At 39.7% G+C, this 27,923-nt stretch overlaps 1 protein-coding gene across 1 annotated transcript; it reads left to right on the top strand.

The window, feature by feature from the left end:
• The first annotated feature begins 34 nt into the window (after positions 1–34).
• On the top strand, positions 35–26,990 carry tspan13b (tetraspanin 13b). The gene is made up of 6 exons (XM_061908351.1): positions 35–251; positions 14,912–15,079; positions 20,629–20,709; positions 23,152–23,265; positions 23,371–23,481; positions 26,518–26,990. The coding sequence occupies exons 1-6, from the start codon at positions 189–191 to the stop codon at positions 26,590–26,592; spliced, it is 612 nt and encodes a 203-aa protein (XP_061764335.1). The 5' UTR covers positions 35–188; the 3' UTR covers positions 26,593–26,990.
• The last annotated feature ends 933 nt before the right edge of the window (positions 26,991–27,923 follow it).

Genomic DNA, 27,923 nt, shown 5'->3' with positions numbered 1-27,923 from the left:
AAAACCGGGTTCAACTTCCCTGTTTCTCTCTGGTTCAGTATGTGTTTTGACGCTGGAGCGGGCCGTGGTTGCTTGGACTGGCTTGGACCGTCCATTGCCGCTGGATTATTTTAGCCCATCTGGATGTGATCAAGAGCTGATATTGTATCATATTTTTAATATTTGTTGCTGTTTATTTATCCGCCAAAATGGGTTGCGCCGGATTCACCTGCTCCAAACACTCCCTGTGCGCGCTCAACATCCTTTACATTGTGAGTATATGCGACACACTAGAACATATGGATGCATGCATTTGTATTACTCCGTTTTTTCTCCCACTAGGAAAATGTGTGGAAACAGAAATGACATACATTTAATTAATTATTCACCGTGCCACATTGTCAGATAATGCGACCACAACCAAGCAGGTTTCCCCCTCCCTCCTACAAATAATAATCACATTCTAAATCAATTTCCCAGCTTCACCTAAACCAAAAGTTGAGAGGATGTCCTCTGCCTCCCAATCTTTATAATTAATCTCATCCTTTGCCACAAGGTATTAAATTGAAATATTTCCAATATTTATGACACATTTGAATTTCCAGGTGAGATAAGCGTAAGCAAACAGCACAAGCAGGTGATAATAAGCTGCATAAGTGTTATCTGCTGTGCCACTTGTGTCCTCGGTTCAAAGCTCCAATATGACTTCGCTTAATGTTGTGGACATTGAGCCTGCAAAGTGCAGGCCAGGGAACCTTCATTTACACACACAATGAATATAGTGGAACCTTATAGGTTGAAATAATGTAAATCATATTGATTCAAACAAACTTTCGCCAACCTAGAACTTGTAGTAGAAAATATAACGGTAACAGAAACACAAGGTGTGCATAGCAGACCGATTCAACTGTGGTCTGTGGTGTGGCCTCTTCTTTTACTGTATTCATGAATTTAGTTTAGGGTGCCTGGTGCTTAGTGCAGATTTGTACTTTCAAACCGAAGCCACAACACAATTAAAAAAACAACAAATACAAAACGTCGTTGTTGACGTTAGCTGAAAACAGTGACGTGCTGTCAGGGGAGACAAGGGAGGCAGTGCCTCACCTGCCACCAGGTTGCTTAACCATGAGATGTTCCAAAATATTTATCTTTTGGTTTATGCTTTCTATGTGATGTTGGTGTGGTTCCTGTATATTTTGATAATTTTCATGGTCAGAAATCGCAGAAATTCCATGTTTCCTGATCAAAACAATGCAGCGGACGAGAAGTGAGGCAGACACAAGCGGTGCCTCCACGGCAACTCACAGTGTGTAATAGGTGTGTGTGTGTGAAGGGACGCATGCTTGTTGCCACAAGGAAAAGGCAAGTCATGAGGCAGCAAGTACCACTGCCTCAAGGTAGGGGGCGATATATTGTCAACTTGCAGTTCAATGCCTCAGCAGTACTCTGACTCGCCACACTGGGAGAAGTGGGGGCGCTCAAGCTAGCAGACACAGATCTCTCCAGCGAAAGCCAGCATATTTTTCTTTTCTTTTTTTTAACTGTATTTATAACAAACATGGCATTTTTATTAGAGTAAGCCAGCGCTTGTGGTGCAAAAATATTGTTTAATTTCTTGAACTTAAATTGAATTAAATGAATGTTTCTGCCAATATGGAGGATTGTATACTGTATACAAGATGAAATACTTATCTAAACTGGACTTTAAGACAAAATGAATGTGGTCATACAAAGTATGTTTTCATGGAGGATAGCTATTGCTGCTTCAGATACAAATACAGAAAGGTAAGATACACTCAAAATACTTGATTTATTTTGTTAAAAGCAAATGGGACCAAAAAGTATTTAATAACAACTTTATCAAATAGTTTTTGGACCCATTTGTCCTAGCATAATATCATTATGATAACATTTTTATGAAAGCGAATAACTCCCTTTTTTTCCCTGTAACTCTAATGTGCAACCCAAATCAAAAATGACTAGAGCTACACATATGAATTTAAGTTTAAAAAAAAAGAAGAAAAAAAAAGTATGTATGCCTCACCTGGTGTTTAGTTCACCGCACGTCACTGGCTGAGAGGAAGAAACATTTATATAACAATGATGACACGTGCCACACTCAAGGCCCTGGGGCCAAATCCGGAAATGCCACATGGTTTTATGTGGCCCCTGAAACCCTGGAAACAAAATGCGTAAATAAAGTGGAAAAAAAAAAAACACCGCATATTTTACGGTAAATTCTGGCGACAGAGCTGCCAGTTTTTTACAGTACAAATCTAAAGTTGTTTTTTTACAGCATATGTAAAAAAATATAGAATAATCTAAAAAGTGGTATTTATATACAATGGGTGTAAGTCTTTGGGCATCCATTGACTCAATTCGATTTAACTTCCTGGGGTAACAATTCGATTCAGAATCGATTCTCGATTCAACATGATTCTTGATTCAAACCGATTTTGGAAATGTATTACTTGATATAGTGAAACCTTTCAAAACAGGTTACAGGTTAGAATAGCTCCTCCTGGTTACTTAAAGGTGGTCTGAAACGTCTTATCATCACAAATAATACGTAGGGCTGGGTGATATATCGATATACTCACTATATCGCGGGTTTGTCACTGTGCGATATAGAAAATGACTATATTGTGATAATTGAGTATTTTGTTCTCACACAGTTGCTTTTAGCTGCGGGCATTACACTGCATGCCTTTCCCACACTTTCTTGTCTCTCCTTCACACAGAGACTTAAAACAAGCGCACCTTCTTACATACGTCATGTGTGCAATGTCAGACGCTCCCGCGGAGCAGAGAGGTAGGGACATGGTAACGTTAGCTGTGATGCTAACTGCATTTATGCGGCAAAAGCGTTGCTACAAAAAGTAGCAGCACTGCTAATGTAGCATTGTTTGAAAAGTCACCCGCTAGAGAATGAAGAGTGCTTAACACTCTACATGTCTCCGGCCGGTGCCACACCAACAAAATGCCGAAGCAACTATTTACACATCAACACCGTATGAAAAAAAAGAATCAACGACAGAAGGAAAAAACGTCCGCAGGAACCTACCACATAGCGAAGGAGATTTCCCTGTATGCGGCTCCTTTTTATTTGACATTTGCACCTGTCTTCAAATCTTAAAGCAAGTTCTGTAATTTGCACGCTCTCTCCCAGCTAATAACACTCCCCACACGGGTGTGTGATTCCACCCAATCAACCATAGATCTCATCCTCACATCAGACCGGCATAACATAAAAAATAGTGGGGTCATGATCTGTGGTCTTAGCGACCACTATATAACCTTCTCCACGTGCAAAATAAGTAAACCCAAAGCTAATGGCCACATAACAGCTCAATCCAGATCCCTTAAAACATACTCCAGTGATAATTTCAACCTTAAATTAGGTGAGTCGGACTGGTCCCCGGTGCTCACGAACAACTTGGTTGAAGATGCTTGGGATTGCTTCAAAACAGCGTTCCTAGCGATACTAAATGATATGGCTCCCTTTAAATCAGTCAGGATCAAAGCCCACTCTGAACCATGGATCAATCCAGACCTATTAGCTGCCATAAAAGACAGAGACAGAAAATACTTCGAATACCAAAAGGGTAAAACTAAAGTAAATAAACAACCCAATAATAATAACCTCAAATCACTCCTTTCAACGCTCAAAAAGCAATGCAATAAATTAAGAAATAAGACAAACAACCTAACAAAATCCTTCAAAAAAAAATTACATCAACAACAAAATAGAGGAAAACACAAATAAGCCACATGAGCTCTGGAAAATTCTCAACAACCAGCTTCCTGGATGCAGCCAGAAACCTAAAACCAGACTCACCAACATCAACATCAAGGAGGGTGACTCCCTCATTACAGACAAAATGGAGGTAGCAAGCAGACTTAACACCTTTTTCACCAGCATAGCCACAACTCTCGTTAACAAGCTGTCCCATCACTCTGGTCGCTTTGGTGTAGAACACATTAAAGCCTTCTACAGAAAGCTAGGAGTAATCAACAACAATTTCAAATTACAAATGGTCTCAGCTAACAAGGTGCTTAGTAAATTCAGCGCGCTCCACCCAAACAAGGCCACCGGCCTTGACAATATCCCCTCCAGATTCCTCATGGACTCTGCCACCACCATTGCCCCAATAATCCCACATATAATAAACCTCTCAATCAAACAAAGTCAATTACCCAAGGATTTCAAGATAGCGAAAGTAATCCCCCTTTGTAAAAAAGGAAGCAAATTAGAACCTGGTAACTACCGACCTGTTTCTATTCTCAGTTCCATTTCGAAAGTAATGGAAAAAATAGTCTATGAACAGGTCGATAGATACCTTGCTACTAATAAACTAATGTACAAATTCCAATCCAGCTTCAGAACTAACCACAGCACTGACACATGCCTTCTCTATCTGACCGACCACATCAAACATGAGGTGGAAGCGGGCAAATACTGCGGCATGGTCATGCTGGACATTCAGAAGGCCTTTGACACCGTTAACCACCCTATACTACTGGATAAGCTCAGAGCAATCGGATTCGATGAAACCTCATCGAGCTGGATGCAATCTTACTTGGAGGGGAGGAAACAGGTGGTAGAGGTGAACGGCACCGTGTCCCACCGCTCTCGGTAAGCTGTGGAGTCCCCCAAGGCAGTATACTAGGACCTTTACTGTTCCTAACATACGTGCCATCAGCATGCAACTGTGAATTGTTCCTGTTTGCGGATGACTCGGCCCTGCTGGTATCCGGCAAGGACAAGTCACAGGTGGAACAAATCCTCATTGCTGAACTTCTTAATATTTTCACCTGGCTCGCTGACAACAAGCTATCCATACACTTAGGTAAAACGGAATCCATCCTATTTGGGTCCCACATCAACCTTAAGAAAGTCAGTGACTTCACTATAAAAGTGGGTGACATTGTTATCACCAGGAAAGATGAGATCACCTACCTAGGTTCCATTCTAGAGGCCAATCTTTCCTGTGATAAAATGGCTACCAAGGTAATCAAAAAGGTCAACCAAAGAACGAGATTCCTCTACAGAATCTCCTCTCTGGTCAACAAATGCACCTTGAAGATTCAAGCGGGAACTCTCATTCAACCCTTTTTCGATTACGCTTGCACCTCCTGGTACCCCAGCACCTCCAAAACCCTCAAATCTAGACTCCAAACATCCCAGAACAAGCTAGTCCGGTTACTTTTAGACCTCCACCCCAGATCACACCTCACTCCTACCCACTTCTCCAAAGTGGGCTGGCTCAGCATGGAGGACAGAGTCAAACAACTTGCACTGAGCCTAGTCTATAAAATCCGCTACACCTCCCTGATACTGAAGTACATGTCAAACTACTTCCTTAACGTACATGACCGCCATAACCAAAACACAAGGGGGAGCTCCACAAACCACGTTAAACCCAGATTCCAATCCAACAAAGATCTTAACTCATTCTCTGTCTATGCCACATCAATGTGGAATGCACTCCCAACAGGTGTAAAAGTAAGTGCATCTCTATCCTCCTGCAAAACCGCTCTAAAACAACACCTCCTGGCATTTTCAACCCTTTACTAATACCCTCCTCCGTTCACATCCCATCTCCCCGGATTGTAAATAACCTAATGTAAACAATCAAATGTATTTCTAATGTGTATACTCGTTCTTATGCTATCTGAACTCACTATGTTCTCTGCTTGGCTGTACATATCCTACTAAGTAAGACCTACACTGTTTCAATGTCCATTTCTCTGTTGATGCAATTGTTGATGACTGAAGTACTGATATCAACCAAAGCTCCTCATCCCACCCCCCAGATTGTAAATAATGTAAATAATTCAATGTATATACTATGATGATTAACTTGTGTGATGACGGTATTATGTTGATAGTATATATTTGTACCATAAATTGATTAAAGTGGACCCCGACTTAAACAAGTTGAAAAACTTATTTGGGTGTTACCATTTAGTGGTCAATTGTACGGAATATGTACTGAACTGTGCAATCTACTTTCTATTTTGGAAATAACATGAATGTTTGTGCAACTGCTTAATAACTGTTTAATAAATACACTTTTGGTCAATTGACTTAGTTGTGATTTCCCTCTTGCATGAAAGTTTAAAATAAGCATACATGAATGAATATGAACAAGTATTTGTTAATGTAGACACATAGAATCATCATACTGCTGTGATTATATGCATCAAGTGTTCATTCAAGGCTAAGGCAAAATATCGAGATATATATCGTGTATCGTGACATGGCCTATAAATATTGAAATTAATAAAAGGCCATATCGCCCAGCCCTAATCATACATAATTTTATTATTTTGTAGTGTAGAATGTTAAAAAAGGCTTGATCAAGTAAACTTACTCAAACCAAAGCAAAATGGTAGTTAATGAAAAGCACAAACTTATTTGGTATCAACTCTCTAAAATTAATTTATGCAGTTTTTATTTAAATTTAAGTGGAATGGTGATTGGTTGTTCTGCAACACCTAATGGCCACAATAATTCATAAAGTGAAGTTCATGACAAAGTAAGTTGGATGCTGCGGATACGTGTGTTACTGGATACATTTTAATCCGCCTTGGAGTCTGTAAGTAATATGTAACACTAATTATTTGAAAAATGTTTACTTTATATTGACATATGTGGTGTTTTAGACAGCAATCCACTAAGGCTTAAGTCTAGCTTGTGTGCTATTGTGTGCTGAGCTGTTGTGTAGCTGCTAGCTACAGACAAGTACTAGTAGCCGATAGCCTACCATATTACCACATTTTCAATTCTTATTTTTTTTATCTTTACTACTTGTGTGATTTATTTTTATTCCATATTTGTTTCCACTACCGCACCTTAAATTTGAGTCCTTAATCACGTTGTATGCAAATATAATGACAACAAAGTCCATTCTGTTCTATTCTATTCTATATTTACCTTTTGTAAATGTCCTAACCAAAATACAAGAAAATTCCCACCTCGTATACTATATATAAACATTTAGATGTTAACTGATTGTCCAGCTTTGCACAAATACGCCGCAAATTATTTGCCACTTTCCAAGATTTTCAATTTATTTTCTACAAATTTCCCTAGTTTTCAGAGCTATTTACTTGTTTTAATAATGGACTTTACACCTTAATTTTAGCATAAATAATTATAATTTGTCTTTTTTAGTTAAAAAATGTTAATATTTAGAAAATGACTATTCAAAATAGATATTTTGATTTTCTCAGGATATATAATCTTAATTTAACCTAAAATGCTTAATTTAAGAACTGCAGATTTAATAATGCTTGTTTTCAGAATAAAATACTTGTTTCTGGCTTAAAAGTTCTGCTAATTTCAAGATGTACAAATCTTTATTCAATATGTCTTATCAAGTAAAATAACTAACTGCATGGACAAGGAATTTACCAGATTTGAGTACTTTTCCCGCTAAAATCTAGTCTTTTGTCTTATATTTTGTCTGATCTTTTTTGCAGTGTAAACATGCTGCAGGACTGCTTGCATCAAGGCGCTTATGTAGCTTAGATTTTACATGCAAACTCATATAATCCATACTTGTTTTATTGTTGCCGATATCTGACAACGGCTGGGCAATATGGCATAAAAAAAAAAAACCTATCATCATTCGATGATAGGTTTTTCTTTGTCATCATTACTTTCCTGAATAATGTTGCCACTTTTTTTTAACCAGCCAGTTTAAAAGCATCTGTACAAAAACAAAGCAGATTAAATTAGATGAACATTATTTTTATTTAAATTGTTTACTCAACAGTAAAACAAATAGAGACATCCATTCATCCATCCATCCATTTTCAGCCGCTTGTTCTTCACAGATATATATGAAATAGGACTGGGGAATATTTTACAGTTCTGAGTGTTTGTGCAGGGACACAAGACCCGAAATACTACAATTTTAAAAAGCCATTTTCAAACTATAATGCGACATACACTGTTAACATCATTGGCTGTTGTCACGGACATTTCCGCCATTTCTGATCAAATTATTATGCTCAAAGCTGAACACCGTGATTGACCATGATTGACCTGAATTATCAATCACTATTGTATAATCTCCCAGGCCTATATTGGAAATATATCCAATATCAATTTTAGATCGGGACACCACTTGTGACATTGCCAAAAAATAACTTTTTTCACAAATTTACGAATGACTTCTGTTCATAAGTCTATTTTCAGTGTAACCACACAATATACAGAGACAACACAATATACACAATATGCAATATACAGTATTGCCTAAGACCACACTAAGAGGCAATGTAAAAAGCAAGACAATAAAAAGTATAAAGTGACTAGTAAACTGACTAGAGAGGAGTAGTGCTGATTCCCAGTGTGCTGAGGGGGTGGGAGTCAGTATTTCCTACTTCCTATGCTGTGCAGGCTTTTTATTGTGGATTAAATATGTGAATAAATATGGTAAATATTGTCCAGTTGGCATGTAACCAGTGATTGCACATTCCCGGGTCGTAATTCACTAGTGGCTTTCTCATGTTGCACATGAGAGAGTTTTTATTTTTATTTTTATTAATTTTTTTATTTTTTTACATTACATTCCAGCTGCGTTTAGTGCAGTTATGGCCCGGGGGTAGAAACTGTTCTTGAGTCTATTTGTGCGGGTTTGCATGGCTTTGAAACGTCTGCCGGAAGGCAGCAATTCGAAGTGTGGGATGAGTCCTTGAGTATGTTGGCTGCCTTCTTCAGCCAGCGGGAGTTGTACAGTTCTTCCAGGGAGGAGAGGGGGCACCCGATGATTTTTTTGGGCCGAGTTGACGACACTCTGGAGAGCTTTCCTCTCTGCTGCTGTGCAGCTGCAGAACCATACGCAGATGCAGTATGTGAGGATGCTCTCCACAAAACAGCGGTAGAAGGACACCAGTAGATCCTGTCTCAGGTGGTGATTTCTGAGTACTCTCAAGAAGTAGAGCCTCTGCTGTGCCTTTTTCACGATGGCCGTGGTGTTGGTCCTCCAGGACAGGTCCTTCTCCAGGTGAGCTCCCAGGAAGCGTAGGGATGAGACTCTTTCCACACAGCCCCCATTGATATACAGGGGCTGTATGGTAGTTTTCTTCCTCCTGCTGTCCAAGATCACTTCCTGGGTCTTGAGCTGGTTCAGCTTCAGGTTGTTCACCCTGCTCAACACTGCCAGCTGCTCCACTTCGTCCCTGTATGCCGTCTTGTCGACCCCAGAGGTGCAGCCCACCACCGCTGTGTCATCGGCAAACTTTATGATGTGATTGCCGGGGTGGGTGGCTGCAAAGTCGTGGGTGTAGAGTGAGTAGAGCAGGGGGCTTAGCACGCAGCCCTGAGGTGAGGCGGTGCTGAGGCTGAGGGCTGTGGAGGTGTGTGTGCCCATCCTCACCCTCTGATGGCGGTCGGTCAGAAAGTCTTTAATCCAGTGACAGGTGGGGTTGGATATTCCGAGGTCTGCTAGCTTGGTCACCAGTCTGTCAGGTAAAATGGTATTAAATGCAGAGCTAATGTCTACAAAGAGCAGCCGTACATAGCTCCCCCGCCCCCTCCATGTGGGACATGGTGGCGTGGAGAGCTGTAGCGATGGTGTCCTCCGTAGACCTGTTGGCTCGGTAGGCAAACTGATGGGGTCCAATGCGGGCGGTAGGGATGAGAGGATGTGGGTCCGGACCAGTTTCTCGAAACATTTCATTGTGATGGAAGTGAGTGCCACTTGCCGGTAGTCGTTCAGACAGCTGACAGTATTTTTCTTGGGGACCGGGATGATGGTGGATGTTTTCAGGCAGGATGGGACCGTGGCCTGGGATAGGGACCGGTTGAAGATGTAGGTGAGGACACCAGCCAGCTGATCAGCGCAGTCTCTCAGCACCCGTCCGGGGACGCCGTCTGGTACTGCAGCCTTCCTCGGGTTCACGGCTTTCAGTGTGCGTCTGACCTCGTGCTCCATCACTGAAGGGGTGTTGCTGCTGTGGTCTACCGAGTGAGGTGTGACTGCTGATTGAGGTGTGGCTGTTGGGTGAGGTGTTACTACTGAGTGAGGTGTGTCTGCTTTCGATGGTGTTACCTCAAAGCGGGCGTAGAAGGAGTTCAGCTCCTCTGCCAGCCGGGGGTCTCCTCTGTCAGCCGGGGGTCTCCCCCTGCCGGCCAGGAGGTTGCTGGACCTGTAGTTTGTCATGTGCTGGACCCCCTGCCATACCCTCCTAGAGTCGTTTCTTTGGAAGCAGTCCACAATCTTTGTTTTGTAGTCCTCCTTAGCCTCCCTGATACCACGCTTCAGGCTGGCTCTGGCAGTGCTGTAGAGCTGCCCGTTGCCAGATCTGAAGGCGGTGTCCCTGTCCCTCAGCAGCCTCTGCACCTCTCTGGTCATCCACGGCTTTGTGTTGGAGTAGATTCGGACGCGCTTATTCACAGTAACAGAGTCTGTGCAGTGTTTGATGTAGCCCAGTACTCCTTATGTGTATTGCTCCGGGGTCTTCGTCTTCAAAGACCTCCCACGCAGTGGTGTCAAAGCAGTCTTGCAGCTTTTCAGTGGCACCTTCAGGCAAGGTGTTAATGGTCTTTGTTGTGGTGGGAGCACTTATCCAGGTGGGGGTGTATGCTGGGATGAGTATTAGGGATATGTGGTCTGACTGGCCCATGTGTACTAATGGTTTAGCTCTGTAGCCCAGCTTAATGTTGGATTAAAACTTGTCCAGTGTGTTTTTGCCTCTTGTGGCACATTTTACATGCTGGTATAGTTTGGGGAACACTACCTTCAGGTTAGCATGATTAAAGTCTCCTGCGATGATATGAGCAGCCTCCGGATACATGCTTTGTTGCTTGTTGATTGTATCATGCAGCTGACCTAGCGCTGTGCTAGCGTTAGCATCTGGTGCTATGTACACTGCGGTTAGCAACACGACATTGTATTCCCTCGGCAGATAAAAGGGCCGACATTTAATGGTCAGATATTCCAGATTAGGGGAACAGTGGCTACTCACAATGCTTGTGTGTGTTCCCCATGTGTCCTTTGTGAATATTAATAGTCCTCCTCCCTGCGATTTCCCTGTAGCCTCTTTTGTCCTGTCCAGGCGGTGTAGAGTGTAGCCTGTTAGCTCGATAGCTCCGGGATGGATGAATGGAGCCAGGTTTCTGTGACTATTAGCACACAGCTCTTCCTCACGATGGTGTTTGTTGCTACCTGTAGCCTCAGTTCGTCCATCTTGTTTGCAAGTGATCTTGCATGTGTGAGAAATATACACGGCAGAGGTGGTTTGTTCGGGCATTGTCTTAGCCTCTCCAGCAGACCAGCTCTGCAGCCTCGTTTAAACGGATAAACTCGGCCGCGACGGCTCTTTCTCTGGGAGATCCGACTTCTATAAGATTCTGCCTGATGTAGACGTTGTCTGCCCGACAGGATGTAAAAAGTAAAATAACAAAGACGTACATAAATAACATAAAAAAGCACCGAACGGGAGAGCGTTGAGCCTGTGTGACTAGTCGCGACGCCATCTTGGAATATATATAATACAGTAGTAAGAAGATGAAATACACTATTAAATGATTTGGATTTTGTTGGAGCAGATTCTTTCACAAGGAATGTGCCAATCACTCGACAACCAAGCAGTAGGAAAAGTACTCGATCGACCATTTCTGAATGCCGATCACAAAAGCCGATCCTGGCCAGCAGCTAACTGTGTATTTCCATATTATAGTCATCACCTACTTTCTATCATCATCAAGTAGCAGAAGACGAGGCTAAACATGTTACCTAGCTCGACATATCACAATAAACAAGGGCAGAGTAAACTATAAGAAGTGTAGATGGATCCACATTACTGCGAAAGTAAGCTGCTACTAACAGAAAATGTTGTTTTTGTTAATGTTTACAATTTCAGAGAATAAGTCCCTGGACATAGGAGGCCAAAAACCAAAGGATTTCAATGCATAGATGTTGGTAGTTTTTGCTTTTGTTTAGTTATTGTTTACCATTGACTAGGGCTGGGCGATATTGGCTTTTATTAATATCGCAATATTTTTATGCAATATTGCGATATACGATATATATTACGATATTTTGCCTTGGCCTTGAATGAACACTTGATGCATATAATCACAGCAGTATGATGATTCTATGTGTCTACAATAAAACATTCTTCTTCATACTGCATTAATATATGCTCATTTTAAACTGTCATGCAGAGAGGGAAATCACAACTAAGTCAATTGACCAAAACTGTATTCATTAGATACTCTTCATTCTCTCACGGATGACTTTTTAAATGAAATAACAAATTAATAGTGTTGCTACCTTTTTGTAGTAACACTTCTGCTGCATACTTTGCATTGATTGATTGATACTTTTATTAGTAAATTGCACAGTACAGTACATATTCCGTACAATTGACCACTAAATGGTAACACCCGAATAAGTTTTTCAACTTGTTTAAGTCGGGGTCCACGTTAATCAATTCATGGTACAATTATATACTATCAGCATAATACAGTCATCACACAGGTTAATCATCATAGTATATACATTGAACAGCATATTGCTGTTGTCTGCTGAATATCTTCCCACTTGGAGCCAAACCACCGCCAGATGATGGACCTCCTGCTCTTTATGTTGGGCATTTATTGTTCTTCCTCCATTTGTGATAAGTTTCGCACCATCTCTCTCTTGTATTGTCACAAGCTCCGCTCGCTCGACCTGGCTCAACTAACGTTAGCCATGCTGCTACCTCTCTGATCGGCGAGAGCGATGACGCTAGACTCGTGAGAGTATGTGACGTATGTAAGAAGGCAGGCTTATTTTACGTCTCTGTGAGAAGGACAGACGAGAAGGAGTGAGACACGCCAGTAATTTAATGGACGCAGCTTAAAGCAACGGTGTGAGAACATATAATCGAATATTACGATATAGTCATTTTCTATATCGCACAGAGACAAACCTGCGATATATCGTATATATCGATATATCGCCCAGCCCTACTATTGAGTTTGTTTTGCCCAAGAAATTGTATGTAAAAAAACAGAATAAAAAACTAGTTTAAATATCTTATTGATAATTAAACTGTCAATAACACTTACCTTAAATAAATACATTGAAATATATCGTATATGCCTTTTTTTTTATCGGTTTTGGCCGATGTTTTATTATTTTACATGTATTTGTAATACTTCAGTAAATACAATATATAAACATATGATACCAGTGTATGAGAAAATACAAAAATAGTGATCAGTAGCTCGGGATCTTTCTGTGTGGAGTTTGCATGTCCTCCCCGTGAATGCGTGGGTTCCCCCTGGGTACTCCGGCTTCCTCCCACTTCCAAATACATGCACCTAGGGGTTGGTTGATTGGCAACACTAAATTGGCCCTAGTGTGTGAATGTGAGTGTGAATGTTGTCTGTCTATCTGTGTTGGCCCTGCGATGAGGTGGCAACTTGTCCAGGGTGTACCCCGCCTTCCGCCCGATTGTAGCTGAAATAGGCACCAGTGCCCCCCGCGACCCCAAAGGGAATAAGCGGTAGGAAGTGGATGGATGGATAAAGAGTAAGTTGGTAGTAATACCCAGTGCTCCTTTTGGATAAGCTGTGCTGCGCTGCGGTTATTGTGACGTGGTAAAATCACATATCTATGCAAGTTGTCAGGAGATTTTCCATAGTTTGGAATGCAAATTTTGATGTTTCTCGTAGACTCACGTTATACAGCTGTTTGTGTTAATTCCTGATGTTTTTGCTGCTAAATTAACCACATTAGCGCCTACATAAATCATTATATCGATACTGGTGGGATGCATGGTAAAAAAAAAACTTAAAAAAACATCTTATAGGCTTGTCCAGCTGTGTACTGTGGTATTCTATTCATGTTTAGCTAAATTTTAATGCAAATGAGTATCAGCTCCAAATATCGGTTATCGGCCTCACTGACTACTAATAATCGTATCGGCCCAGAAAAAAAACATATCAGTCGACCTTTAGTCAAAAGTAAGTCGTATCATTGTATCGAGACACATTGTAACAAGAAACATGGTAACGAGATATATCGTAACGAGAAGCATTATTACGAACAACATTGTGAGGAAAAAAACTGTGACGAAAAACATTGTAACAAGAAACATAACGAAAACATTTAACAAGAAACATCGTAACGAGAAACATCGTAACGAAGAACATTGTATCAAGAAGCATCGTATCGTAACAAGAAACATTGTAAAGAGAAACATCACAACGAGAAACATCACAACGAGAAACATCATAACGAAAAGCATCATAACAAGAAACACCGTAATGAGAAACATCGTAACGAGAAACATTGTAACGAGAAACATTGTAACGAGAAACATCGTTATGAAGAACATTGTATCAAGACGCATTGTATCGTAATGAGAAACATTGTAATGAAAAACATCATAACAAGAAACATTGTAATGAGAAACATTGTAGCAAATAACATTATAACAAGAAACATTTTAACGAGAAACATCGTAACGAGAAACATCATACCGAGAACATTTTTAAAGAAGAACATTGTATTAAGAAGCATTGTACCGTAACGAGAAACATCGTAACGAGAAACATTGTAACGAGAAACATTGTATCAAGAAGCATCCTATCGTAACAAGAAACATCGTAACAAGAAACATCGTAACGAGAAACATTATAACGAAAAACATCATAACGAGAAACACCATAACGAGAAACATCGTAACGAGAAACATTGTACGAAGAACATTGTATCAAGACGCATTGTATCTTAATGAGAAACATCGTTACGGGAAACATCATAACGAGAAACATCGTAACAAGAAACATCATAACCAGAAACGTTGTAACAATTAACAGAAGACCGTAAGGCGGTGGGTGCTTTAGGGACTGAAGACATTATAATATATTGATAAGCATGATTGATGATAATGTGTTTTTAACACATGGTCTCGCTTGCAGATGGTGAGCCTGCTGATGATTGGAATTGCAGCGTGGGGCAAGTTGTTCGGTCTGGTCTCCAGTTTCCAAGTAGTAGGTGGCGTCATCGGAGTGGGTGTCTTCCTCTTCTTCGTGGCTCTGGTCGGCCTCATTGGTGCAATGAAGCACCACCAGGTCCTTCTCTTCTTTGTATCCTTCACATGATTCACAGTTTGCCGGTCGTACTTTTGGTCTGAGGTTGGAGTAACTCACACTTTTCCAAATGTTGTTGTTGATTGCCTGATGATTTAATTTGATGATTACTTTCTTCCTCAGTAGGAAAAATGCAATATTTGAGCTCCTGGGCTCTCCTTACAGTTGTGTACTTTGTTTCCAAACTACTATGCAGTTTGGATAAACCAACAGCAGAGCTGCCAACGCTTCAGCATTTTATTTAGAAATTTCTTTTATTTACAGACAACTATCCCTGTTAAATTAAGAATCTCTTTATTGAAACTAACAGGCTTTTGGCAGTTGCGACACCATCAAAATAGCAAACTTCTTCTCAACATGCCTCCCAATTTTTCAGTTCCTCCAGGTTTTGATTGTTGCAGCCGAACATGCCTGAACCATCAAAGAGGTGTGGCAAAGGTTGCAATAGTTTAAAATCCCTAAATTCCTTGCAATAGCTCGTTGAGAAATGTGTTTCTAAAACTGTTCAACAATTTGCTTACAAATTGGTGACCCTCGCCCCATCCTTGTTTGTGAATTACTTAGCATTTCATGGAAGCTGCTTTTATACCCAATCATGGCACCCACCTCTTTCCAATTAGCCTGCACACCTGTTGGATGTTCCAAATAAGTGTTTGATGAGCATTCCTCAACTTAATTAGTATTTATTGCCACCTTTCCCAACTTCTTTGTCACGTGTTGCTGGCATCAAATTCTAAAGTTAATGATTATTTGCAAAAAAATGTTTTTATCAGTTTGAACATCAAATATGTTGTCTTTGTAGCATATTCAACTGAATATGGGTTGAAAATCATTGTATTCCGTTTATATTTACATCCAACACATTTTCCCAACTCCTATGGAAACAGGGTTTGTACATTGAATCGACTTTTGATTTTATGAATTTGTCAAAAACAGCCCCAAAAAGCACAGGATTTCAACAAAAAATGGAAAGCAAATACTGTTTTGATGTTTTACGCATTTCACAATACACATACTGTACATACATACAAGGGGAACAGCACTTTTTTGGAAATGTTGCCTATTTTTCATAATCATTATGAGAGATAACGGCATATAAAAATTGGTTGGATCTTGGTGGTTAGCAATGCAGCTAATGGGAGCAATCAATGTGGGTGTGCTCCACCGTCTCACCCGCTTCTTCCTGCTCGCTTCTACAGTTTGTATAACCAGTAGTTCAATCTCAGTATATTTAGCTCAAAAAGACAAGGTTGTGAATCCTCATTTGTCCGAAAATAGTCGTCTTTGTTGTCTGTTAGCAAGTCTGCCATGATTAGAACAAACGCGTGTTTGATTCCGAAAGTAAAAACACACTTTTGTTGCCAGAAGTCAGACTCGCGCTGCTATGGAGACATAAATCAATGCGCGGAAAAAAATCAGTCCTGAAAATTATTAAAATGATCAAAATACAGTAACTATTAAACATATTACATATTGCTATCAACGTGTCTCTTACCACATTATATATAGACGTGCAGTGTGTATATTACTGGAGAGTTTTGACTCCCATTAGCCACATCTTTCAAGCGGTTTTTTATCATCTGTAAAATCCTAAAAAAAAAAGTGTGTTCTTGTTGCTCATAATGATCATGAAAGACAGACAAGTGCAGTTCCCCTGTAACAGTGTTGACTTATTTCAAAAAAGAAGTCAACAAAGACTGTCAGCCATCCGAAAACTTAAAGGACTATACGTTGCACCTCATCTCCTGTTATTACTTTACAAAAGCATTGTTCAACCCATCCTTATGTACTGTTCCACATGTTTTTTCACCATGCTTTCTGCAACCAACCGGACCAAACTCACACGCATTACAAACATAGCAGCTAAAATCATCGGCCTACCCACAACCAATATTTCAGATTTAAACCACAGACAGGCAAACACGACAGTCCAGGATATGAGTCACCCACTACACCAATATATTCCACTACCATCAGGGCGCAGGTACAGAACCATCAAATTCCAGAGGGCCCGCCTCCAGAAAAGCCTTATCCCTGCAGCTATAGCTGCCCTTAACAGCAGTCCCGGCCGACCTGTCTGACAAAGCCTGTAGATGTGTTGGTCATGTATGATGTCTTTTTGTTATTTTTGTTTTGTGATGTGTAATGTCTATTGTTTAAATGTACGGCAGTGAAAATAAAGTTCCCCAACGGGGACCAATAAATCTAAATCTAATCTAATCTAAAATCTAAATCTAAAGAGTGGACACTCAATGGCTGTAATAGCACATACTGTGATCTTGTTGACAAATTATTGCTCTGTTTTAAATTATCATACCTGGTATTAGTAATCATTCATTATAATTACAAAAAGAAACACCACCAAAGGATTCCTCATTGTCCGTTGTGTGCTTTCCACAAGTTGCAGACATTCTTTGTGCATGTTTTCGAGAATTTTTCTATCTTAAAGGTGCCATATTTGATAATTTCATGTCAAGTCATCATTAAATGTCCCTGATATGTCAAAAGGCATTAATAAATCATGTCCTTTTCGAATACCTCTATAACTGATAATGGTAGTTCAGCCGGGATATTCTCATTTCAAAATTATATTTACAGCCCCGAAATATTGTTATTGTTTCCATTTTGATGGCCCGCCCTCCACCGTTTGACCAATTACAAAGTTTGTGAGTGTGTCACATTCAGGTTGCCAGTTACGCACCGCCATCTTTGTCTAGCTACTGCCACTGGTAAAGCTACTAAACATGTCAGACCTTAGTAAATCTAAACTTATTCATGACAAAGCCAGGAACAAAAAAACGAGGATTTGTATCGGGCATGTATTTGAAAGATGGAGACGATTGAAGGCTGAGAATATTTTTTTATCTGATGCCAAACTTGCTAATTTCCTCCTTAATAGTCAGGCATTTATGATTTCTTATTACTTGTAATAAATGGAAATGGACATTTCGTATGTAAACTATATTGTCCAATACAGTCTATGATCTTGTCTAACAAAGCTAGTGTGTTCGTGCAACGAATGCTTAGCGTGCTGGCCCGGTCAATGACACTTCGACATATAGGCTAACGGGGGAAATATATGGCCGTTAGCCTGTTTGTCGATGTGTCATCCAACTGACAGGGCAAAAAATATTTTCGACAAATAAAACCTATGTGTGTAAGGGTAGTGTATTTCTTTCTCAATATGCTGATACCCTGAGGAAATGGGTTCCAACATTAACACGTGGGACGGCGTGGCACAGTGGAAGAGTGGCTGTGCGCAACCCGAGGGTCCCTGGTTCAATCCCCACCTAGTACCAAACTCGTCACGTCCGTTTTGTCCTGAGCAAGACACTTCACCCTTGCTCCTGATGGTTGCTGGTTAGCGCCTTGCATGGCAGCTCCCTCCATCAGTGTGTGAATGGGTAAATGTGGAAGTAGTGTCAAAGCGCTTTGAGTACCTTGAAGGTAGAAAAGCGCTATACAAGTACAACCCATTTATCATTTATTTAACACGGCTAATTGAAGTTTCTGGTACTGTATGTGAATTAGACACATATGGGGTGGTATTTGCCTGGCACAATATAATGCATTACATGTAATGATTTTGTACTTTGTGTATTGACATGGTAGTAGGCTATATGATTTATGCGTAACGTGGTTTTTGCGTAACGTGGGTTGGCTCATAGAATGGCACTCTGCACTGAAATATGGTGATGTGCGTACATCAGCGTCTCAGAGACTATATTTTGCGGCCCCCACATTAATATGAAAGTTTAAAGTTAGTGCGGCCTGCAAGTTTTATATGAATGTGTTTTTTGGGTCAAAAATGGCTCTTTCAACATACTGGGTTGCCTACCCCTGCGTTAGTGGAAAAGGGGCAAATGAGTGAACGCCACAGAGACGTTGCCATGGAGACGAGGGTTTTCTTACGTGCCTGGCTGCAGTCACACCGTGATACCTGTCCATCAGTAATAACCTGGACCAATTCAAACCATTATTTTTTTTTTTATTGTTTAATTTGCATTGCCTCACACAATGAACACTACATACATTGCTATATGAAGCCGGATAACACTACGGGAGCCGTCACTTTTTTGCGCTCGCTATCCTGTTACTTTACTATTATCCATCGTCCGCTGTGTTGCTGTAGGGGGGAAAAGCGGAACGACACTCATTGCGGAAATAACATTATTCTCCGTGCGTCAACTAAATACAAATATATTCCACAACCCCAAACATGTCTTTTTCAAAGCCTGGAGTGAGGAAAAAGGTTTGTGATGAGCAAAGACAATTCCAGGAAAAGTGGGAGATGCAATATTTCTTTGTTGAGCACAGGGGCACCCCGACGTGTCTTATTTGCACAGAAAAAGTTGCCATGCACAAGGAATACAATTTGAAACGTCATTATACAATTAGACATTTTTTTTAAGACATTTTTTCTTGCGGCCCAGCCCTGCCTCACCCAGACTCTGCATCCAGTGGCCCCCAGGTGAAGTGAGTTTGAGACCCCTGGCGTACATGGAAGAAATTGCAGTGCGTCAAGTTGGATGCAACATGGAGTTATGCTGAGCGAAATGTGGCGGTAATTTTACTGTTGGCTTGCCATCAAAGTAGACCTATGCGATATATATGTAATATATTGTGGCGACTTGTCCGGGGTGTACCCCTGTTTTTTTGGACTCTAAACTGCTACTTTTTCCTACGCTTTCAAACCTCAATGGTAAAATGGTGTGGCCAATTTATGGATTTTTCTTTGCTAACGGCCATAATGTTTTGTATTAAAAAATAATTTTTGATACCGACATAGACACTGAAAAGGTGTGTCATTGTTTGTGTTATGGTGCCATCTTTTGGACGAGTTGCCTACTGCTGCTGCTGCGGTCTGTAAACGTGCTTCCTTTTTTGTGTCTTGAACTGATAGTATATCTAGTATATGTCTACCATTCGTCTATAGCATTTCTGCTCAAAAGGCTTCTTTATTAATCACTCCAAGCAACGTGTGTAAGTTTTACAATATAACTATCACAATCTGTTTTTACTAAACTGTCCATTGTGTGATGTCTGTAGGAGCGTTTTCATGCACATTTGTTCTTGCTATCGTGCATAATTTTTGGAGCTAATTTGCGTGAATTGACAATATCCCAACATTGCGAGTTCCTGGGAAGACTGATATTTTCCTTCCTCTCTTGCTCATCCAATCACCAGCCAGGACTCACACTTCACGGCCTCACAGACAGTCGAAAATTATGAAACTCACATTATCACACACACACAGATATTTAAAAAACAAAACAAATTTCCCTATTTTAAAAATGTCTATCCACATGAATGGAGTTTTTATTTTAATCTTTTTCTACATAAAAAACACATTTATGTGCTGTCATGCTCATAGGAAACAATCAGAAGCCTGAAAAAGGTGACTACAGCTGATGTGGTTGTGCATTATAACGCCTTTGTTCATCAATATAGTGAGATATTGGACGTACAGTGAGGTCTATATTGTCTTAATGTTGCTTAACTGTACAATATGAAGGCCGTGCTTCTTCCTTGACTCTGACTGTCAGTACATGATTATCCTGTTCATGGTGTTTATCGTGCAGTTCTCCGTTTCTAGTGCCTGTCTCGCCATCAACAAGGAGCAACAGGTGAGATGAAAAGTTTGAATATTTTGCCAACATGTATTGTGCACCCCATATAATGTCATAAGCCTTATGAGGATGCTTTCTGGCATTTTTTGGTGTTTCTGATGCGTGTCTAACGTTCATCTGCAGCACCGTTGATGTATAGCAGGGATATTCAACTAAATTGTTTTGGGGGCCGCATTTCCTGAAAGCTGGGGACCGAGTGGCCAGACTTCTCTCTTTACTCTTATTTCTTATTTTTTATAGGATGGAAAACCAGCATGCTCTGCAGTGGACATTTGATTTGTATTTATTTTGTCATAGTTACAGGAGCACTCTGCTATTTTTAAGGACTAACTGCAAAAAAGCTTGTCAAAGGGGCGAGTGAAAATAAAATTTGCTTTTCACTCTAAATTGTCTATGACTGGTCCTCAAAACCTGCGGAGTAGACAGTCCGATGTAATCCACAGTTCTTCCCGCATCCTCCAATCATTTTTGGCAGCTTTGGGGTACTTTGAAGACTGCCAGCAACTTCCAATTTGTCGACAAACCAGAGCAACGCTTACTCCAATCAGCAGATGTCCTGTTGTCGTAATTCCGAATAGGTGAATATCTTCACATCCTCGACAGAAAAGGGTTGTCAGGCACGCGGCACTCCTTCTTCTCCCCAGAGTCCGTCGTGTGTCCAGCAACAACCGCTTCGTCACGACAGCAGGTTCCCCCAAACCCAAGATCTTGTCAATTTTGTTGAGGCCAGTTAAATAAATTAATATTAAATCAATTCCATGTTTTGTTTGTGCACAGCGAGCTTGACATTGTATCTAGTTGTACTAACAAGAATGATGTGCTGCTTGTATCATGATGAGTATTAAAGTGACTCACTCGATTGACAGGTGTCCGTTTGGTCAAGCTGGTCAGGGACGTTTCCAGTTGATTTTGGGTAGGGTAGGTGCAGGGTTTGTTAGCGCAAACAGTTCGTCGTTCGTTGTGATGCTTTCTTTGAACAGTGTCCCCCTCACCAGATACAAAAAGCCTTTCCATCGATTAAAACAGTGTTTGCTACTCAGTGCAGCAGAAGCACTCCATTTATGTCAGCATAGCTTGGCTCCAATCTCCACATTTACACCGCCATGTCATGCCAGCCCTGACTCGCTTGGCTCTTGTCTGCTCCAATGTTTAACCCGTTTTTCATGCTCAATTAGCTTCTATAAAGAGTAGTTCATCCACTGCATATTTAGCTTCAAACAGATCCTCAAAGGGAATAAGCGGTAGAAAATGGATGGATGGATGGACGGATCCTCATTTGTCCAAAAATAGTTGTCTTTGTCTGCCAAGATTACAACACACACTCGTTTGTTGACGGATGTAGGAAGTGGTTTGCTATGAGCAGTGAAATCAATGTGCCCATGAAAAAAGTTCCGTTAATGCTTAAAATGACCAAAACACTGTAAATATTAAACATATTTTATATTTTAATGAATGTGTCTGTTACTATATTATATACAGTATATACTATGCAGTGTGTATATGAAATGTTGATGGAGGGTTTTAAAGTTGTTTTAGAGCAGCCCTGGGCAATTATTTTGACTCCAGGGGCCAAATTTAGAGAAAAAACTGTGTCCGGGGGGCCAGTATATCTGATTTTTAGGAACCTCACAATAATGTCTGAATGCTAAAAACGTTATGACAGAGGTTATGACACCCGGAATGTACATGAAAAGGTTACAATATTTACTATGAATGATACAACACTGAATATTGACAACATTTGAACGTTATCGATCAACATATTTTTCAATCAAGGAAAACCTAACCAAAATGCAACAAACATAGCGAAATATTAACACAAAGAGTAAAATTTGATATAGCTGATACATCACTAAGCTTTACAACTTTGTTGTAAAATCTCCTTCCGCGTCTGTCCCTAACAGATGGTGGAAACGCTCCACACCCACACTGTTTGGTGCCTCGTCTGAGCGGTTGTGACTTAAATTACTGTAGTAACTAGTATATCATGCAAATGCGCAGATTCCAACCATTGAAAACATCACTGCACATCATAATGGCGGCTAAAGTTTCGATCGTAAAAATCTAAAAAAAAAAAAGATATAATAATGGGCCAGATTGAAAAGGTTAATGGGCTGCGTGGGGCCCCTGGCCCTTAATTTGCCCAGGTCTGTTTTAGAGGGCTTTGAAGGCAACATGGGGTACCATTAGCAGCATATTGCAAGCATTTTTTTAGCTATAGAATTCTAAAAAAAAATGAAGAATTGAGACTTGTGTTCTTGTTACTCATAATTATTGTGAATTATTCCATTTTTTATTTTTTTTTAAAGTCTGTTCCCTTTTAAATGGGTGCCTCTAAACAACGGGACTACTTTTTCATTGAACTCGTGCCGCCAGTCGAATAGTGAAATGGTAATGAAATTCTGGCATGATTCCCTCTTTGCCTTTCTGCACAATGAGGATCATCTGCTGGAGGTTGGCTGGAACAACTCCCGTAGCACCCAGAGAGACGTAGAGAAGAGCCTCAACTGCTGCGGCTTCAGACAGGTGGACCTCAACGCCACCTGTGATGCTGTACGTCATATCAGCTTGTCAAAACACAAGCTAGATTTGGAGGTATCAAGTTAAAGGCCACGAGTACCAGAATTCTGAGCGCTGGTTCTTGTGTTTTCTCCGCAGGCCTGTTTTCCCAATCACTCGTGTTTGCCCTGCGCCGATAAGATCCAGGAGCACGCCGACGAAATCCTGCGTTTTGTAGGAGGGACGGGACTCTTTTTCAGTTTCACTGAGGTGAGCCTTGATCTTCCAGCAGCTGCAGTGCTAACTGTAGAAGCACTGGTATTGGAAGGTTACTGTATTTCAACAGCAAGGGTGTCCAAAATGCAACCCCATTGCCCATTTTCAGCCCAGAAAGTGTTTTTATTGTCCCTTTGCGTATTGTAAAAATAAAATGAATTTATTATTTGGAGATATTTTTAAATATTTCACTAATTTGTCGTCATATCTTGACTTAGATTGTAGTGCGCTACAGAGGACATACCAGGGGTACCCAAACTTTTTGACTCGGGGGCTGCATTGGGTTAAAAAAAATGTGTCCGGCTAGGAGACTCCGAGAATAACAAGCGGTAGAAAATTTATTAAAAAGGACAGATTTAAAAAAACAAAAAGAAATGTATGTATGTATGTATACATATATATATATATATGTGTGTGTATATATATATATATATGTAGGTGTGGGAAAAATCACAAGACTACTTCATCTCTACAGAACTGTTTCATGAGGGGTTCCCTCAATCTCAATCATCTCCTGATGATTGAGGGAACCCCTCATGAAACAGTTCTGTAGAGATGAAGTAGTCTTGTGATTTTTCCCACACCTACATATTGCGCTCTACCACGGTATCGAGCACTATTCTCTGGATAATCCTATCAAGACATATATATATATATATATATATATATATATATATATAGATATATAGATATATATATATATATATATATACATACATATATATATAGATATATGTGTGTGTGTATATATATATATATATATATATATATATATATGTGTGTGTGTATATGTCCCACGATTCGATTCAATATCGATTCTTGGGGTCCCGATTCGATTATATATTGTTTTTTTTTTTTTCGATTCAACGCGATTCTCGATTCAAAAACGATATTTTTCCGATTCAAAACGATTCTGTATTCATTCAATATATGGGGTTGCGGGCCAGATTTGGCCCGCAAGCCGTAGTTTGGGGACCCCTTGGATATACGATATAAATTTGGCAGACAATAGAGATTTTAATGATGTCACCATATCAAGATAATGCATGTTGATTATTTTTATTTTGACAGCGACAAGAAGCAGCAAATGAGTCTTCAACACAATGTAGATCCAATGTTAAATCTAAACCCAAATCTTGAATTTAAATCTTAAATCTAAATCCAAATGTAAGCGCTAATTGTTAAAGCTAAATCTAAATCTAAATAGTGAATCTAAATCCTAAATGTTAAAACCTAAATGTGAAGTCCAAGCCTTAATGTTCACTCTAAACCTGAATGATAAATCTAAATGTTAAATCTATACTTAAATGTTAAATCTAAATCTTGAATTTAAATTCAAATGTAAGCGCTAAATGTTAAATATAAACCTAAATGTTGAATCAAAATCTACATCTGTTTTGCACACTCTTGGAATCAACATGTGCATAGTCATGTACGTAGTGTCCCCCCATTTTTTGTATATATTGTTTTTCAAATCACCTGACATGTATACTGTGTATACTGTTATGTATACTGTACATAATTAATCAAAAAAATTGTGGGTTATTTTATTATTGAATGTATCAAATGTGATGAATATTTAACGGACCACAATGGAAACAAGCCTTTTGTCTTTTTTTGCCATCCATTTGCCTTTTCAAAGTATTATATAGATTCAATTCTTTAAGATGTCAATAAGCGTCACAATCAATCAATCAATCAATCAATCTTAAATTTAAATCTAAATGTGAGTGCTAAATAATAAATCTAAATCTAAATGATAAATCTAAATCCATCCATTTTCTACCACTTGTACCATTCCGAGTCGCGGGGGGTGTTGGAGCCTATCTTAGCTGCATTCGGGCGGAAGGTGGGTTACACCCTGGACAAGTCTCGACGTCATCGCAAAGCCTCTAAATATAAGTATTAAATCTACTGTCAATCAACTAATCAATCAATCAAAGTTTACTTACATATCCCTTAATCACAAATGTCTCAAAGGGCTGCACAAGCCACAACAACATCCTCGACTCAGATCCCACATCAGGGCAGGAAAAAACTCAACCCAATGGGAACAACGTGAAACCTTGCAAGGGACCCCTCCCTCTTGGGTGAAATTTAACATTCATATTTAGATTTACCATTTAGGTTTAGATTTAACATTTAGCCCTAAATCTTAAGTCGAAATATAAATGTGAGCACTAAATGTTAAATCTAAACCTAAATTTAAATCTAAATATGAATGTTGAATCTAAATGTTAAACACAAATCTTAAATCTAAATCTTAAATGTGAGCGCTAAATGTTAAATCTGTTACTTCATGATTGTGTCACATATGATTATTACTTTGCTGTTAACAATACGATGACTGTCATACAAGTTTGCTGCAGCAGCCATTTAGATATGATATTTAGAGTCGACATTTAAACCCAAATGTTAGGACCCAATGGAGTATTAACCGTACCCACTCGGCATCCATTGCACCGGTCACCCAAAGGGGTGGGGGGTACCCACATCTGCGGTTCCTTCCAGGGTTTCTCATTGTCATCCCATTGGGTTGAGTTTTTTTCTTGCCCTGATGTGGAATTTGAGCCGAGGATGTTGTTGCAGCCCTTTGAGACATTTGTGTTTAAATGTACAAACGTTTGTAAGTTGAATTAATTCCCATCACATTTAACAAATGTGATGGGAATTAAGGAATAATAATTGAAATGTGTGCATAATTGGAACATACGCACCTCAAAATAAAGGAGCTGCTGAGACCTCTCAGTGAGGTGGCTCGCTGCAGTCAGCCAAATTGTACAACTGTCTGCATGACTTTAATGTCAATAAATATATCGATTATTGACGTTTACTAATCTATTTTATTATTGTCTTTTTTTGCGAATTGTGATGCATCTAAAAAACGATTATTTCCCCCGCTTCTACTTTTTTTAATCGTAGGTTGAATTCTAAATTGTACAACCCCAGGGTAGGTTCCACTTTAGAGGTTCTGCGGTAATTTGCATACAAACACAGAATCTGAGTATGTCCTTTCTGTCTTGTTGTCAGATTTTGGGCGTGTGGCTCACATATCGCTACAGGAATCAAAAGGACCCCCGAGCCAACCCCAGTGCATTCCTGTGACACACCTTTAGTCCCAGCGCCTCTGGACCTTTCTCTGGATTGTGCCTGTAAATAAAAGGGCAATGCTAATTGAATGTGATTGTTTCAGCAAGCCTCACTCCCGCGATTGAAGGTCCCGTCCCCCACGGGACCTTGTCGTTGCTACACTGGATCACTTGGTGTGTTCATCTGAAAGTGCTGTGAGGAACTGAGAAGAGTGCATACAGTATACTTTCATGTGTATGTGTAAGAAAAGTGTGTGCTTCTGGCTGAATTTCTTTACGTATTTGCTTTTTTTGCATGACACTTGCAAAAAATAGGCAGGCGTGTCATAACTGCACTGGCGACTTAACAAATCATCACTTTGCGACTTTGTACTGTCAAACCACGATAAACAATAAAGCTAAACATGCCTCGTGTTTTCCTACTGTTTTTTTGTCTGTTACTTAGTCACATAGCTCAAATTATGGGAAAACTTCACTGTGTATGCAAACAACCCGGCTTCCACCCACAGTAAGGAAGAGAAATGATGATTGACAAGAGGGTTCACTCTGTTTATTTCATTCCGCTATAGCAGTGATTCTCAACCTTTTTTCAGTGATGTACCCCCTGTGAACATTTTTTTAATTCAAGTACCCCCTAATCAGAGCAAATCATTTTTGGTTGAAAAAAAGAGATTAAGAAGTAAAATACAGCACTATGTCATCAGTTTCTGATTAATTAAATTGTATAACAGTGCAAAATATTGCTAATTTGTAGTGGGCTTTCTTGAACTATTTGGAAAATAAGATATACAAATAACTAAAAACTTGTTGAAAAATAAACAAGTGATTCAATTATAAATAAAGATTTCTACACATAGAGGTAATCATCAACTTAAAGTGCCCTCTTTGGGGATTGTAAAAGAGATCCATCTGGATTCATGAACTTAATTCTAAACATTTCTTCACAAAAAAAGAAATCTTTAACATCAATATCTATGGAACATGTCCACAAAAATATAGCTGTCAACACTGAATATTGCATTGTTGCATTTTTTTTCACAGTTTATGAACTTACATTCATATGTTGAAGTTTTATTCAATATATATATTTATAAAGGATTTTTGAATTGCTGCTATTTTTAAAAATATTTTTTAAAAATCTCACGTACCCCCTGGCATACCTTCAAGTACCCCCAGGGGTACGCGTACCCCCATTTGAGAACCACTGCGCTATAGAAAAAATGCACCGAGCTGCTGAGACCAATGCAATGAGTATACCCTCTTGCAACGCTTGAAAGTGACAATTAAGGACAAATCTAATCTTATTTGTCTTTTGATTCATTTGCAGGGGTTTGTTTGTCTGTCTGT

Source organism: Nerophis ophidion, linkage group LG08 (genome assembly GCF_033978795.1).
Source record: "Nerophis ophidion isolate RoL-2023_Sa linkage group LG08, RoL_Noph_v1.0, whole genome shotgun sequence".
Lineage (NCBI taxonomy): Eukaryota > Metazoa > Chordata > Actinopteri > Syngnathiformes > Syngnathidae > Nerophis > Nerophis ophidion.
This window is presented reverse-complemented; position numbering and strand designations above follow the sequence as displayed.

What these genes read in the sequence shown, in the direction of transcription:
- tspan13b (XM_061908351.1), top strand. Translation starts at nt 189, where the DNA reads ATGGGTTGCGCCGGATTCACCTGCTCCAAACACTCCCTGTGCGCGCTC. An exon ending in CCATCAACAAGGAGCAACAG is followed by an intron (nt 20,710 to 23,151) that starts GTGAGATGAAAA and finishes CTGCACAATGAG; the next exon opens with GATCATCTGCTGGAGGTTGG. An exon ending in TCAACGCCACCTGTGATGCT is followed by an intron (nt 23,266 to 23,370) that starts GTACGTCATATC and finishes TTTTCTCCGCAG; the next exon opens with GCCTGTTTTCCCAATCACTC.